The sequence below is a fragment of the Neophocaena asiaeorientalis genome, unplaced genomic scaffold, assembly GCF_003031525.2.
Source record: "Neophocaena asiaeorientalis asiaeorientalis breed wild unplaced genomic scaffold, Neophocaena_asiaeorientalis_V1.1 scaffold135, whole genome shotgun sequence".
NCBI lineage: Eukaryota > Metazoa > Chordata > Mammalia > Artiodactyla > Phocoenidae > Neophocaena > Neophocaena asiaeorientalis.
Window position 1 is genome coordinate 796356 of NW_020175190.1, and position 16420 is coordinate 812775.

Here is a 16420-nt window from a genome sequence, read left to right on the forward strand (position 1 = left end):
GCCAGATAGTAAATATTTTAGGCTTTGCAGCCACTCAGTTCTGCCACTGTAGCACAGAAGTTAGCCATACATGATATGTAAGTGAATGAGCATGGTTGTGTTCTGATAAAATTTTATGTATGGACACTGAAATTTGAATTTCAAGTCATACATTTTTTTTCCTCCAAACATTTAAAAATGTAAAAAATATCATCCTTAGCTTGCAGGCAGTACAAAAACAGCTGGAGGACTGTTTTTTGACTGCAGGGAGTAGTTTGCCAGTCCCTGAAATTAGATCAGTAAAGCTACTTCAAAAGATAAAAACAACCTTGTGTTTTTCACAAGAGGTATAAATGGTTAATAACATTTTAAGAGTAAAGCATCTGTAGTAGTGTATACCTTGGATGTCACTGTGTTTGACTTTTATACCGTATGACTGGTGTGGGGGTAATAACTAAGTTTATATGTAGAGCATCTTTATAACATTACCAATCACTGCATTGTGTACTTGCATTCTTGTAATTCTAGGAAAAATTCTAAAAATCTGAAATGAGATTACTTCTAGGGAAAGTATCGATAAACTGGAATGCACACTGGCTTATAAGAAATTTATTCTGGGGCTTCCCTGGTGGCACACAGTGGTTGAGAGTCTGCCTGCTGATGCAGGGGACACGGGTTTGTGCCCCGGTCCGGGAAGATCCCACATGCCGTGGAGCGGCTGGGGCCGTGAGCCATGGCCGTCAAGCCTGCACGTCCGGAGCCTGTGCTCTGCAGCGGGAGAGGCCACAACAGTGAGAGGCCCGCGTACCGCAAAAAAAAAAAAAAAAAAAAAAAAAAAAAAGATATTTATTCTAAGGCCCAGGAAACAAGAATGTTTCCCATTTATTGCTTCAAACTTTTATATGTGGTGTCAAAATTATTCCCAGTCCTAAACAAGGAATATTGGAACATGTTAATTTCTCCAATGGACTGTAAGTTAATATCACATTGATTAAGATGCATCTAATTCTAGCGGAATATATCCTCAATTGATGTCTCTTCTTATTGCTACTTATTTTTTTAATTTGGCAATTCTGCCTGCTGCACAACACAGTTCCTTCTGGGAAATTACAAACCCGTATTTAAAGGATATGGCTAGTTTGAATGTAGTTAAGGCAGCAATGAACAGCAGAGATACTGCAAAGAACCTTGAGTTTGTAAGGAGAGAACTTAACTCAGTACACTCGCTTCTTTTTTAAGTAGGTTTCCATGTAATATGCTCCTGTGCCCTGAGAATGCTGGTCAACAAATTCCACTGAACCACCTTCTGGGGCAGAGACGAGATATGATGAGCCTCGCTTTTCATTTCTTAAAGATGATACCTATTAGAAAAAGAAACCATAACTAATGCTAAAATCTAAATTAAAATTGGTTTGTTAAAGATATTTATAAGAAAAGCAATTCTACTGTGGTTTGGTGTAAAAACAGAATAGCAGGATAAATAACAAAGTTATCAAAAAAAACTGCACAAAAAATTTCTATATCAAAATCACTTGTGGAACTTTTGAAAAATACAAACCAGCTTAAGGCCGTCTCTCCCCTACTCCCCACATTTTCAGGAAAGAAAAAGTGACACTATAGTTGCTTCTGCTGTTTGTACATAGTTAAACCCCAGTGAATCAGAATACCAGTACTGGATACCAGTATTCCTCTGAGGAAGGAGCATGGCTAAGGAGTTGAACTGCATATCAACTTAGATGTTAAGTTCATCTAGTAATAAAAGATGTGGCAAGAGAAGAATAAACCAGTAGGTATGAAAACTAGCAAATGATGTCAACAAAATAGCTAGTGAAACGTTCTAGAGAGTAATATGAACTCAAACTTTAGTCCACAAGTGTTCATGATAAGAAGGGCCAAAATGTTCCTCACACGTAGTCACAGTACATTAAATCAGATTATGTAGCACAACCCTATGACCACCTAATTCCTCTGTTTTAGCTTTTATAAATACTGTGTGACAAACTTACTGAAGAATTATGTAACTTACTATACACGAGTGTAGAAATGACTCATAAGGAAAGCTTCTAGCAATGCAGAAGAGCCCTCTCACATTACAATTAAAATTACAATAGTATTTGAACCAACAATGGCCACAATTTTTAAAACCAGCTTCAACTTCAGAGGGGACAGATGATGAGTCTGTCTGCCCTTGTAGATAAAGCAGTTCTCAGTCATCCATGTTAAGAAGAGGGATAAGGTAGAGATGACCAAGAAGGCTCCAGAGCTCCCCTCCTTCCATGGATGTGCCATATGTACAGCTATACCTGGAACAGTTCCCTCTAAAAGAGATCCAGAAACTAGCTGGGCAGCTCCTACATACTAAACAAATGAGAAAATAAATACCCATACCAAAATGGGTAGGAAAGGCCAATATGCAGTCTCACCATACACCCCAACCCTGGCACAGCACCGTGCATCAGGAGAGAATTCCCAATTCTTAGCTTCTCCCTGAGGAGTGAAGGGTTTGGATTCCACATCTAGTGCTCCAATTTTTAAGACTCCCACTGGAGGTATGGGTTCCCAAAATACCTAGCTCTGAAAGCCAGCAGGGCTTGTGTTCGTGAGATCCACAAGGCTATAGATAATAAAAAAGCATTCTTAATGGGCACACAGCACGCACTGTGACTGTCCCCTCAGGGCCAGGTGCAGAGGGAGCAGGCAGAATTACCCATCTCCCAGTCCTCCCCCGAAAGAAGTTCATCTGCACATTTTAAAAGCTGCTGCCTAAGGCCGGGCTCCTAATCTAGCAGGTGCTAGGAGCAGCAGCAATCTTCCCCAGAGACTGGGGAAGCTGAAGGACACCTCTCCCACCTTCTCCTTCCAGCTCACTCCAGTCACTAGTATCTCCCTGCAAGGAGCTTGTACACGTCTCTACCATGTCTGACACCCATGGAATAGTCCCTGGGTCATCTGGCTCTGACAGCCAGTTGGGGCCTGCATTCATGAATTCCACTGGGCTGTAGCAAACAAAAATAAATATAATTCTTAATGGGTGCAGGAGCTCCCTTCCCACCATGCCCTGGTGATTGTACACCTGTGCTCAGCACGAAGGGAACAGGGGGGAAAAAATGCCCATTTACTTTTCTCCCTGGACAGGGCTTAACTCTCAATACATACTTTCTCAGCTGCAGCCTCAGGGTCCAGGTTCTAATCCGTCTGCATCTAGGTGCTAATTGCAGTCCCTGCCTTTGGATACACAGACAGGTCTTAGCATACCCTCTAAAAAAGCCACTAAAAGCAAAGAAGGAGGCTCAGACAGTCACAAAAGGTTGAGAGACAACTGAGAGCTCAGGCTGGGCACAAGAGACCATCCAAGACTGGAAGAGATGGCTGTTTTATATAATGCATAGACACCAATAAAGGAAGAAATGAAGATATAATGTTCCAAACAAAAGGCCACGATAGATATCCAAAGCAGATCTTGACAAAACAAAGTGACTTACCTGAGAGAGTTCAAAATAATGGTTGTAAAGATGCTCACCCAGGTCGAGAGCAATGAATGAACAAAGAATTTGAATAGAGAAAATACTTCTACCAAATAGAAATCACAGAATTGTTGAATGTAACTGAACTGAAAAGTTCAACAGAGGGATTCAACATCAGACTAGATCAATCACGGGAAAGGATCAGCAAACTTGAAGACAGGTTAGCGGAATTCATCCCATCTGAGTTGCAAAAAGGAAAAATAATTATAAAAGTTACAATAGCTTAAGGGACTTATGGGACACCATCAAATGGACCAATAAGAGGTCCCAGAAGGAAAAAGAGATAAAGGGGCAGAAAACTTTTTCAAACTATTAATGGCTGAAAACTTCCCTAATCTGGGGAAACACACATCCAGATCCAGAAAGCCTAGAGAGTAACAAACAAGATGGATCCAAAGAGACCCACAATGAGACACATAAATTATATTCAAAGTGCTAAAAGAAAAAAACTGCCAACCAAGAGTACCTGGATAAGTTGTCCTTCAGAATTGAAAACGAGTTTTCCAGACAAAAGCTGAAGGAGTTCATCACCACTAGACCAGCCTTACATGAAATGTTAAAGGGAGTTCTTCAAACTGACATGGAAGGAGGCTTAGTTTTCTTTAGTAACAGGAAAACATATGAAAGTATGAAACCACTGGTAAAGATAAATATATACTTAAATTCAGAAAACTCTGACCAAAAAAAAAACTATACAAACATTTGTCAATGGATACACAATGTAAAAAGGTACAAACTGTGCCATCAAATAAATGGGGGTGGCAGAGCTGCATTCATTTGAAGTTATCAGCTTAAAATAGACTATTATATATTATATATATATATATGATGTTTTATGTAAGCCTTATGGTAACCACAAAACAAAAGCCTAAAGTAGGGATGTAAAAGAGAAAAGAATCAAAGCATACAATTATAGAGAATTAGCAAATCACAGAGACAGCAAGGGAGGAAGAAGGGAACAGAGAAATCACAAAACAACCAGAAAACAATTAACAAAATGGCAATAGTAAATCCACAACTACATTACTTTAACCCACACACCTATAGTCAACTAATCTACAACAAAGGAGGCAGGAATCTACAATGGAGAAAAGACAGTCTGTTCAACAAGTGTTGCTGGGAAAACCGGACAGCCACGTGTAAACCAATGAGATTAGAACATTCTCTCATACTATATACAAAAATAAACTCAAAAATGGATTAAAGACCTAAACATAAGAATGGAAATCATAAAATTCCTAAAAGAGAACATACGCAGAACACTGACATAAATCATAGCAGTATTTTCTTGAATCAGTCCCTAAGGCCAAAAAACAAACCAAAAAAAAAATAAATGGGACCTAATTAAACTTAAAAGCTTTTGCACAGCAAAAGAAACCATTAAAATGAAAAGACAACCTACAGAATGGGAGGGAAAATTTGTGAATGATGTGACCGACGGGATTAATATCCAAAATATACAAACAGCTCATACAACTCAATAGCAAAAAAAAATTAAAAAAATAGGCAGAAGACCTGAAAAAACATTTTTCTGAAGAAGACATACGGATAAAAGAGCACATGAAAAGATGCTCAACATTGCTAATTATTAGAGAAATGCAACATCAAAACAATAAGGTAGGGCTTCCCTGGTGGCGCAGTGGTTAAGAATCTGCCTGCCAGTGTAGGGGACACAGGTTCAATCCCTGGCTCGAGAAGATCCCACATGCCACAGAGCAACTAAGCCCGTGCACCACAACTACTGAGCCTGTGCTCTAGAGCCCGCAAGCCACAACTACTGAGCCCGCACACCTACAGCCTGTGCTCCGTAACAAGAAAAGCCACAACAATGAGAAGCGTGCACGACGCAACGAAGAGTAGCCCCCACTCGCTGCAACTAGAGAAAGCCCGCGCACAGCAACGAAGACCTAACACAGCCAAAAAAGAAAGAAAAACCCAAAAAATGAGATACCATCTCACACTTGTTAGAATGGTTACCATCAAAAAGTCTACAAATAACATGTCAGAAAGGATGTAGAGAAAAGGGAACCCTCGAACACTGTTGGTGAGAATGTAAGTTGGTGCAGCCACCATGGAAAACAGTATGGAGGTTCCTCAAAAAACTAAAAAAGAACTACCATACGATCCAGCAATTCTACTCCCTGGGTATATATTGGAGAAAAATGAAAATGCCTATTCAAGAAGTTACATACAGCCCAATGTTCATAGCAGCAACAATGAATCATTTGGCCAGAAAAATCAAAAGAGCCAAGACATGGGAGCAACTCAAGTGCCCATCAACAGATGATTAGATTAAAAAGATGTGACTATATATATATATATGTATGTATGTAAGTATGTATGTACATACAATGGAATATTACTCAGCCATAAAAAAGAATAAAATCCTGCCACTTGCAGCAATGTGGATGGTCCTAGGGAATTATGGTTAGTGAAATAAGTCAGAAAGACAAATACTACCGATATACAAATGGAATCTAAAAAATAATACAGATGAATGTATATGCAAAACAGAAACAGACTAACAGATACAGAAAAACTGGTTACCAAAGGAGAGAGGGAAGGGAGGAGGGATAAGTTAGGGGTATGGGATTAACAGATACAAACTACTATGTATAAAATAGATAAGCTGGGCTTCCCTGGTGGCACAGTGGTTAAGAATCCTCCTGCCAGTGCAGGGGACATGGGTTCGAGCCCTGGTCTGGGAAGATTCCACATGATGCAGAGCAACTAAGCCCGTGTGCCACAACTACTGAGCCTGTGCTCCAGAGCCTGCGAGCTACAACTCCTGAAGCCCAGCGCCTAGAGCCCGTGCTCCGCAACGAGAAGCCACCGCAATGAGAAGCCTGTGCACCACAACAAAGAGTAGCCCCTGCTGACCGCAACTAGAGAAAGCCCGCGTGCAGCAGCAGAGACCCAACACAGCCAAAAGTTAATAAAATGTAAAATAAAAAAGATAAGCAACAAGGATATACTGTAAAGCATAGGGAATTATAACCGTTATCTTATAATAACCTACAATGGAGTACAGTCTGCAAAAATACTGACTCACAATGCTATACACCTGAAACTAACAATATTGTAAATCAACTACAATAAAAACATTTTTAAATGTAAATGGATTAAATTCTCTAATCAAAAGACAGAGTGGCTGAATGAATAAAAATCAAAACCAGGGCTTCCGTGGTGGCGCAGTGGTTGAGAATCCTCCTGCCGATGCAGGGGACGCAGGTTCGTGCCCTGGTCTGGGAAGATCCCACATGCCACGTAGCGGCTGGGCCCATAAGCCATGGCCGCTGAGCCTGCGCGTCCGGAGCCTGTGCTCCACAACAGGAGAGGCCACAACAGTGAGAGGCCCGCGTACCGCAAAAACAACACAAAACAAAACAAAACAAAATCAAAACCAAACTATACATTGACTTAGAGTCTCACCTAGCTTAAAGGACACACACAGACTGAAGGTGAAGGGAAGGGAGAGGCCACAACAATGAGAGGCCCGCGTACCGCAAAAACAACACAAAAAACAAAACAAAATCAAAACCAAACTATACATTGACTTAGAGTCTCACCTAGCTTAAAGGACACACACAGACTGAAGGTGAAGGGATGCAAAAAGATATCCTTTGCAAATGAAAACGAAAAGAAAGCAAAGGTAGCTGTACTTATGTCAGACAAAATAAACTTCAAGTTAAAAAATGTAGCAAGAGACAAGGTCATTATCAAAGATAGGTCAATTCGGTCAGAATGGCCATCATCAAAAAATCTACAAACAATAAATGCTGGAGAGGGTGTGGAGAAAAGGGAACCCTCTTGCACTGTTGGTGGGAATGTAAATTAATACAGCCACTATGGAGAACAATATGGATGTTACTTAAAAAACAAAAACTAGGCCTACCATATGACCCTGCAGTCCCACTACTGGGCATATACCCTGAGAAAACCATAATTCAAAAAGAGTCATATACCAAAATGTTCATTGCAGCTCTATTTACAATAGCCAGGACATGGAAGCAACCTAAAGAGTCCATCAACAGATGACTGGATAAAGAAGATGAGCAACATATATACAATAGAATATTACTCAGCCATAAAAAGAAATGAAAGTGAGTATTTGTAGTGAAGTGTGAGTTATCTGTAGTGAAGTGGACGGACCTAGAGTCTGTCATACAGAGTGAAGTAAGTCAGAAAGAGAAAAACACCATATGCCAACACATATATATAGAAAAAAAAAAATGGTCATGAAGAACCTAGGGGCAAGACAGGAATAAAGACACAGACCTACTAGAGAATGGACTTGAGGATGCAGGGAGGGGGAAAGGTAAGCTGGGACAAAGATAGAGTGGCATGGACATATATACACTACCAAACGTATAAAATAGCTAGTGGGAAGCAGCCACATAGCACAGGAAGATCAGCTTGGTGCTTTGTGACCACCTAGAGGGGTGGGATAGGGAGGGTGGGAGGGAGGGAGACGCAAGAGGGAAGAGATATGGGGACATATGTATTACTGATTCACTTTGTTATAAAGCAGAAACTAACACACCATTGTAAAGCAATTATACTCCAATAAAGATGTATCTTTCTTAAAAAAAAAATGATGTTAAAAAGAGGTCAATTAATCAAAAGGATGTAACAATTGTAAATATAAGCCCAAAACAGGAGCACCTAAGTATAGATAAAGCAAATATTGTGAAGAGAGAAAAAGATAGCAATACAGTATCAAGGGACTTGAATACTCCACTTTCAACAATGAATCATTTGGCCAGAAAAATCAGCAAGGAAACATTGGACTTAAACTACATGTTAGACACGATGAACCTAAAGGACATAACACAACATTCCATCCAACAGCAACTGAATATACATTCTTCTCAGATGCACATGGAATTTTCTTTAGGATAGATCATATGTTAGACCACAAGTCTTAATAAATTAAAAAAAATTGAAACCCTATATAGCATCTTTTCCAACCATGATTGTATCAAAGTAGAAATCAATTGCAAGACAAAAACTGGAAAGTTCACAAATATGTGGAGATTAAACAACATGTTCCTAAATAACCAATGGATCAAAGAAGATATAAAAAAAATACTTTGAGCTAAAAGAAAATGGAAACAAAACATAGCAAAACTTATGAAATGCAGCAAAAGCAGTTCTAAAAGGGAAGTTTATAGTGATAACTACATGAAGAAAAAAAATCTTGAACAGCTATCTTTACACCTGGAAGAATTAGAAAGCAACAAACTAAGCTCAAAGCTAGCAAAAGGAAGGAAGTAACAAAGATAAGAGTGGAAATAAATGAAATAGAGACTAAAAGGACAACAGAAAAGATTAATGAAACTAAGAGCTGGTTTTTTAAAAAGATAAACTAGACAAAATTTTAACTGGACTTACCAAGAAAAAGAACTGACATAAAGGTATAAATGAAAAAGGAGATATTACAACTGATACCACAGAAATACGAAAGACCATAAAGACCACTATGAATACTTATATGCCAACAAGTTGGATAACTTAGAAGAAATGGACTAATTCCTAGAAACAACCTACCAAGACTGAATCATGAGGAAACAGAAAATCTGAACAAATTACTAGTAAGGATATTGAACCAGTAATCAAAAACCTACCAACAAAAAAAGTTCAGAGACAGATGCCTTCACTGGTGAATTCCATAAAACATTTAAAGACAAGTTAATACCAATCCATCTTGATATCTTCCAAAACACAGAAAAGGAAAGAACACTTCCAAATTCATTTTACAAAGCCAGCTTTACCTTGATACCAAAGGCAGACAAAGACATTACAAGAAAAAAAATTACAGGCCCATATTCCTGATGAACATAGATGCGAAAATCCCCACAAGATATTAGCAAACTGAATTCAACAATAGTTTGAAAGGATCATACACCATTAAAAAATTGGATTTATTCCAGTAGTACATGGATGGTTCAACACCCACAAATCAATAAACGTGATATACACCACATTAACAAAATAAAGGATAAAAATCATATCATCATCTCAATAGATATAGAGAGAGTATTTGACAAAATTCAACATCCATTCATGATAAAAACTCAACAAACTGGGTATTGAGGGACTGTACCTCAACATAATAAAGGCCATATATGTCAAACCCACAGATGACAACATACTCAATGATGAAATGCTGAAAGCTTTTCCTCTAAGATCAAGAACAAGACAAGGATATCTACTGTCATCACTTTTATTTAACATAGTACTGGAAATCCTAGCCAGAGCAGTGAGGCAAGAAAAAGAAATAAGAGGCATCCAAATTAGAAAGGGAGAAGTAAAATTGTCACTGTTAGCAGATGACATATTATATTTAGAAAACCCTAAAGAATCCACCAAAAAACTGTTAGAAATAATAAACAATTTCAGTAAAGTTGCAGGATACAAAATCAATATACAGGGCTTCCCTGGTGGCGCAGTGGTTGAGAGTCCACCTGACGATGCAGGGGACACGGGTTCATGCCCCGGTCCAGGAAGATCCCACATGCCGCGGAGCAGCTGGGCCAGTGAGCCATGGCCGCTGAGCCATCTATACACTAACAATGAGCTATCCAAAAAAGAAATTAGGAGTACTTAGGAATAAATTTTACCAAGGTTTACACACTGAAAACTGTAGGAAAGATGACACAAATAAATGAAAAGATATTCTGTGTTCATGGATTGGAGGAATTAATATTATTGAAATGTCCATACTACCCAAAGCCATCTACAGATTCAATGCAATCCCTATGAGAATTCCAATGGCATTTTTTGTAGAAATAAATAATCCTAAAAATTGGAACCTGAAAAAACCCTAAGTAGCAAAAGCAATCTTGAGAAAGAAGAACAAAGCTAGAGGCATCATTCTTCCTGATTTCAAACTATATTGCAAAGCTATAGGTAATAAAAACAGTATGATACAGTCATAAAAACAGACACACGGATCGTTGGAACAGAATAGAGACCCCAGAAATAAAACTCGTGCTATATGGTCAATTAATTTATGACAAAGGGGCCAAGAACATACAATGGGGAAAGGATACCTCTTCAAGAAAAAGTGTTTGGAAAATTGGATAGCCACATGAAGAAGAATGAAACAGGACCACTTTTACAAAATACTCAAAAAGTCAACTCAAAATGGATTAAAGACTTGAAATGTAAGACTTGAAACCATAAAACTCCTATAAGAAAACACAGCAGGTAATAACCTACTTGACATTTGTCTTTGCAATGATTTTTTGGATTTAACAGCAAAAGCAAAGGTGACAAAAGCAAAAATAAACAAGTGTGATTACATCAAACTATAAAGATTCTGCACAGCAAAAGAAAACATCAACAAAATGAAAATTCAACCTATGGAATAGGAGAATATATTTGCAAACCACATATCTGTTAAGGGGTTAATAGCCAAAATATTCTTGGTACACAACAGCCAAAAAGGCCCCAATTTAAAAGTGGGCAAGAGACCTAAACAGACATTATTCCAAAAACAAATACAGCTGGCCAACAGATATATAAAAAGTACTCAGTCTCACTAATCACCAGGGAGATGCAAATCAAAACCACCCCACACCTGTTAGGAAGTCTTATAAAAAAGACAAGAGATAACAAATGCTGGCAGATATGTGGAGAAAAGGGAACCCTGTGCACTGTTCGTTGGAATGTAAACTTGTATAGCCACTATGGAAAACAGTATGGAGATTAAAAATTGAACTACTGTATGATCCAGCAGTCCCACTTCGGAGCATATTCTGCTTGCCTTTGGAAACAGAATCATTAACTTGAAGAGATATTTGTACTCTTACATTCACAGCAGCATTATTCACAAGAGCCAAGGTATGGAGAAAACCTAAGTGTCGACAGATGAATGGATGAAGAAAATAAAGAAAATGTGGTGTGTGTATAGTAATTTGCATTTCCCTGTGTATATATACATACATACATGCATGCGTGCATGCATGCAATGGAATATCATTTAGCCTTAAAGAAAGAAATCTTGTTATTTGTGACAATATGGATGAAACTGGAGGGCATTATGCTAAATGAAATTTTTTTAAAAAGAGAAAGTCAACCTCATGGAAACAGTAGAAAAGTGATTGCCAGTGGCTAGAGGGTGGGGGAAATAGTACAAAGTTAGTAGAATAGTACAGACTTTCAGTTATAAGATGAATAAGGTCTGAAAATCTGATTTATAACATGGTGACTGTAGTTAACACTGTGTTGTACAATTAAAACTTGCTGAGACAGTAAAACTTACATGTCTTCATGAATAGAGTTAATGGATGCATTAATTTAGTCAGTGAGGAGACCCCTTTCACAATGTACATGTATATCAGTATATTGCTGTATACTTTCAATAACTTACAGTTTTATTTGTCAGTTATACCTCAATAAAGCTGGAGAAAATAATGAAATTTTTAAAAAAAACAAAAGGATGACAGAAGACTGAAAATCACAAATCCATCTATCTTGGTACTTTATTTTGACCTGGTCTACTATTGTGACAATCCAGTAAGATCCTTCTTCACATAACATTTAAAGGAATGCTTCACAAAGTGAAACAGATTAGCAAAGAATTTGGTTTTAACTCCTGTGTCAAAATTTTTCCTGGTAATAAAGTATCTAAATATATCTGATGTTTGCTCTGAAATAATGAGAAAGGGCATGGGTCGGAGTGAGGATGAAAGGACTCTGGCTGTGAGGTGATAAATTGTTAAAACTGGGTTGATGGGTGCAAGAGACTCCACCCAGTTCCAGTTCAAATGGTGATGCAGGTGGATCCTGAACTCATCTCCACCCACAGACACACCGAATCTACAGCTAAATATGGAACAATTTCCTCTGAAAGAAACCAAAAAACTAGATAAGTGACTCCTACACAGTGAGCAAATGAGAAAAAAAAAACATCAAAATGGGTAGGAGAGGCTGAGATACTATCTCACCATAAACCCCACCCTCAGAGCAGCAACCCACGATTGGGAGGGAATTCACAACCCTGAGCATCTTCCTGAGAAGTGAAAGGTTTGAACCCCAATCTGGCACTTCAACATTTTTAAATTTATTTTTTATTGGAGTATAGTTGATTTACAATACTGTGTTAGTTTCTGGTATACAGCAAAGTGATTCAGTTATTACATATATATGTGTGAATATATATTCTTTTTCATATTCTTTTCCATTATGGTTTATTACAGGATATTGAATATAATCCCCTAGGTCCTATACACTAGGACCTTGTTGCTTATCCATTCTCTATATAATAGCTTGCATTTGCTACTCCCAAACTCCCAATCCATCCCTCCCCCACCCCTCTTCCCCCTTGGCAACTACAAGTCTATTCTCTATGTCTCTGAGTCTCTGTTTCATAGACTGATTCATTTGTGTCATATATATATTTTTAAATTTTATTTATTTATTTATGGCTGTGTTGGGTCTTCATTGCTGTGTGCAGGCTTTCTCTAGTTGCGGCGAGCAGGGGCTACTCTTCGTTGCGGTGCACGGGCTTCTAACACTGCGGTGGCTTCTCTTGTTGTGGAGCATGGGCTCTAGGCACGCGGGCTTCAGTAGTTGTGGCATGTAGGCTCAGTAGTTGTGGCTCACGGGCTCTAGAACACAGGCTCAGTAGTTGTGGCACACAGGCTTAGTTGCTCCGCAGCATGTGGGACCTTCCCAGACCAGGGCTCGAACCCATGTCCCCCTGCATTGGCAGGCAGATTCTTAACCTCTGCACCACCAGGGAAGTCGTGTGTCATATTTTAGATTCCACATATCATATGGTATATGTCTTTCTCTAACTTACTTCACTTAGTATGATAATCTCTAGGTCCATTCGTTCTTTTATAGCTGAGTAGTAATCCACTATACATATGTACCACATCTTCTTTATCTGTTCATCTGTGGATGGACATTTAGGTTGCTTCCATGTCTTGGCTATTGTAAATAGTGCTGCTATGAACATTGGTTGGCACTTCAACTTATAAGACCTGTGTCTGAGAGACAAGCCCCCAAAATATCTAGCTTAGAAATCCAATGGGGCTTGTATCCACAAGATCCACAAGGCTATAGCAATCTGAGAAACAGTTCTTAAAGGGCTCCACAGACTCACCCACCCCAGGGCCTCATGCAGAGGCAGTCAACTGAAGAGCGTCCAGTGTTTCTGTGAAAGAGACCTATTTCCTTATCTTAAACTTTAACCTGAGGGGCAGACATCTAAGTTAACACACATCTTGGGGCCTCCTGAAATAGTCTCCAAAGTGGAGGCTGTCAGGTGCCCCCTTCATATTCTCCTCTGCCTCCCTGAGGTCACCAGTGTCTCTGAGAAAGGGCACATATCTGGTACCCTGGGTTTTGTGACTGCTGCCCAGCGGATACCCCTTGATTGCCTGGCTCTAGTGGCCAGCAGGGCTTGTGTTCATAGGTTCAATGGGATGGCAGCAATCAAAGAAACAGTTCTTAACTGGCTATCACCACAGGGCTCACTGCAGAGGGAGCAGATGAATGCCCATCTCCTAGTCTTCCCCTGAAACAGGCATATCTGCATATTTTAAAAACTGCTGCCTGAAGGTCTGGCTTCCAATCAGCCTGAATTTAGGTGCTGACTAAGATCCCCCCTTGGGGACACTGACAGGTCTTGGTACACACTCAACTTCTGGGAGCCACTAAGAATAAAGTAGGCTGCTTGGACAATCATAGGTTCAAAAGACAACCAAGAGTTAGGGCAGGATTGAAAAAGTTCATCACCTGCAAGAGGTTGCTCCTTCAAGACTGAGAGAGGTGTATATTTTATCTAATGCATAGAAACCAACACAGAGAATCAAGGAAAATAAAGAAACAGAGGAATATGTTCCAAATGAAAGAACAAGATAAAACCTCAGAAAAAGACCTTAATGAAATTGAGGGAAGTGATTTACTCTATGAAGAGTTCAAAATAACGATTGTAAAGATGCTCGCTAAACTCAGGAGAACAATGGATGAACCAAGTGAGAATTTCAACAGAGATAGAACATATAAAAAAGTACCAAACAGAAACCACAGACCTGAAGAATACAGGAATTAAACTGAAAAATACAATAGAGGGGCTCAACATCTGACTACGTGAAGCAGAGGAAAGGATCAGTGAACTCAAACAGGGCGGTGGAACTCATCCAATCAGAGCAGCAAAAAGAAAAAATATTTTAAAAAGTGAAGATAGCTTAAAGGGACTTATAGGACACCAACAAGGGTCCCAAAAGGAGAAGAGAGAGAAAGAGGCAGAAGAAAAGTTATTTGAAAAAATGATGGTTGAAAATTTCCCTAACCTGGGGAAGGAAACAGACACCCAGATCCAGGAATCCCAGAGAGTTCCAAATAAGACAAAACCAAAGAGACTCACACCAAGACATATGAAAATTAAAAAGTCAAAGGCTAAAGACAAGAAGAGAATCTTAAAAGCAGCAAGAAAAAAAAAAATCTTGTTACATACAAAGAAGCCCCCATAAGACTATCAACAGGTTTTTCAGCAGAAACTTTTCAGATCAGAACAGTGGCATGATATATTCAAAGTGCTGAAAGAAAAAAAAAAAAACCTGCCAACCAAGAATACTCTATCTGGCAAAGTTGTCTTTCAGAATTTAAGGAGTGATGCAGAGTTTTCTAGACAAGCAAAAACTAAAGGAATTCATCACCGTGAAACCAGCCTTACAAAAAATGTTAAAGGGACTTCTTTAAGCTGAAATGAAATGGTACCATTTAGTAACAGGAAAACATATGAAAGTATAAATCTCATTGGTAACAGTAAATATATGGTAAACTCAGAGTAATGTTGTAAAGACAGTGAAGTAGTCATTTACAAAGCTAGCGTGAAGGTTAAAAAACAGAAGTTGTAAAAGTAACTACAATGATTTGTAATGGACACATAAGAGAAAGAGATGTAAACTGTGACATCAAAAACAAAACATGAGTGACGTCAGCATCGTGCTGGAGTGAGACATTCCCTTTGTCTCTCCCCTTCAGTCTATAACCTGTAAAACATACACAACTCAAAAACGTTGCCTCTGCCCAGTACACCAGGATGCTGGAGAACTCCACACATCTATGCATCTAACGGTGGGTGGACTGGAACACAAAGAGGAGGTGAAACTAGGGGAACCTGCCATCCTGCCTTCCCCCAGCCACAGCAGCTGAGCCTGCAGGCCCAGGGAACCCAGTAGCAGCAGGGGAGGCAGCATATGAGACTCCAGCCTCCCAGTCACAGTGGTGTTCACAGCCCCAGGTAACCTGGCGGCAGTGGCAATGGGGGGCTGTGTCCTGTCCCTTCAGCCACAGAGGCACCCACAACTCCAGCAGCCAGCCCCCCACCCCTTCCCACAGCGGTGGCACCTGGAAACCCAATAACCCCTGACATGGTAGAGGTGCCTGTGACCCCAGTTCTCCACTCACCTCCCCTGAAGTAGCAGAGCCTCCAACTCAGGTCTGGGACATGGCAGAAATGTTCACCATCCCAGTGCCTCAGGAGGTGACATTAGCAGCAGCAAGGCACCAAGACCCTAGAGGCACAAGCAGTGACAAGGAGGGCACTGGGCGAGCGACACCTCTGACAGACAAAGTGCTGACTCTCACATATAACCAGAAGCAGCTCAGGTAAGAAAACGAAAAACTTGTGCTATAGTGCCACCTACCGGAAAACAAAGGAGAGCCCTCTAATTTCTAAACTGTTGAATCATTAAAATCAAGCAAAAAAAAAAAAGTTTTACCGAAAGAAGAAAGGTGTTCATTACTTCAAATGCTCCAGCAGAGGAACAACTCATCAGGCACCGTGAAAACCCACAGTTAACACTGTATTCAAAGAAGAAAATGACAATTCTCTATAAACCAAGCAAAGTCATGGAATACTGTGATCTAACTGATAAAGAATTCAAAACAGCTCT

The 16420-nt window shown here is 39.5% G+C and overlaps 1 protein-coding gene across 3 annotated transcripts in view; it reads right to left on the reverse strand.

Moving 5' to 3' along the window:
• Window positions 1-797: 797 nt before the first annotated feature.
• The window catches only part of RAVER2 (ribonucleoprotein, PTB binding 2), a 104071-nt gene continuing 88448 nt past the window's right edge, over window positions 798-16420 (reverse strand). For all 3 annotated transcript variants that reach the window (XM_024764752.1, XM_024764751.1, XM_024764750.1), the window contains one exon: window positions 798-1340. In XM_024764752.1, coding sequence (XP_024620520.1) covers window positions 1194-1340 — 147 coding nt within the window. In that variant the 3' untranslated portion in view covers window positions 798-1193. The remainder of the gene's footprint in view (window positions 1341-16420) is intronic.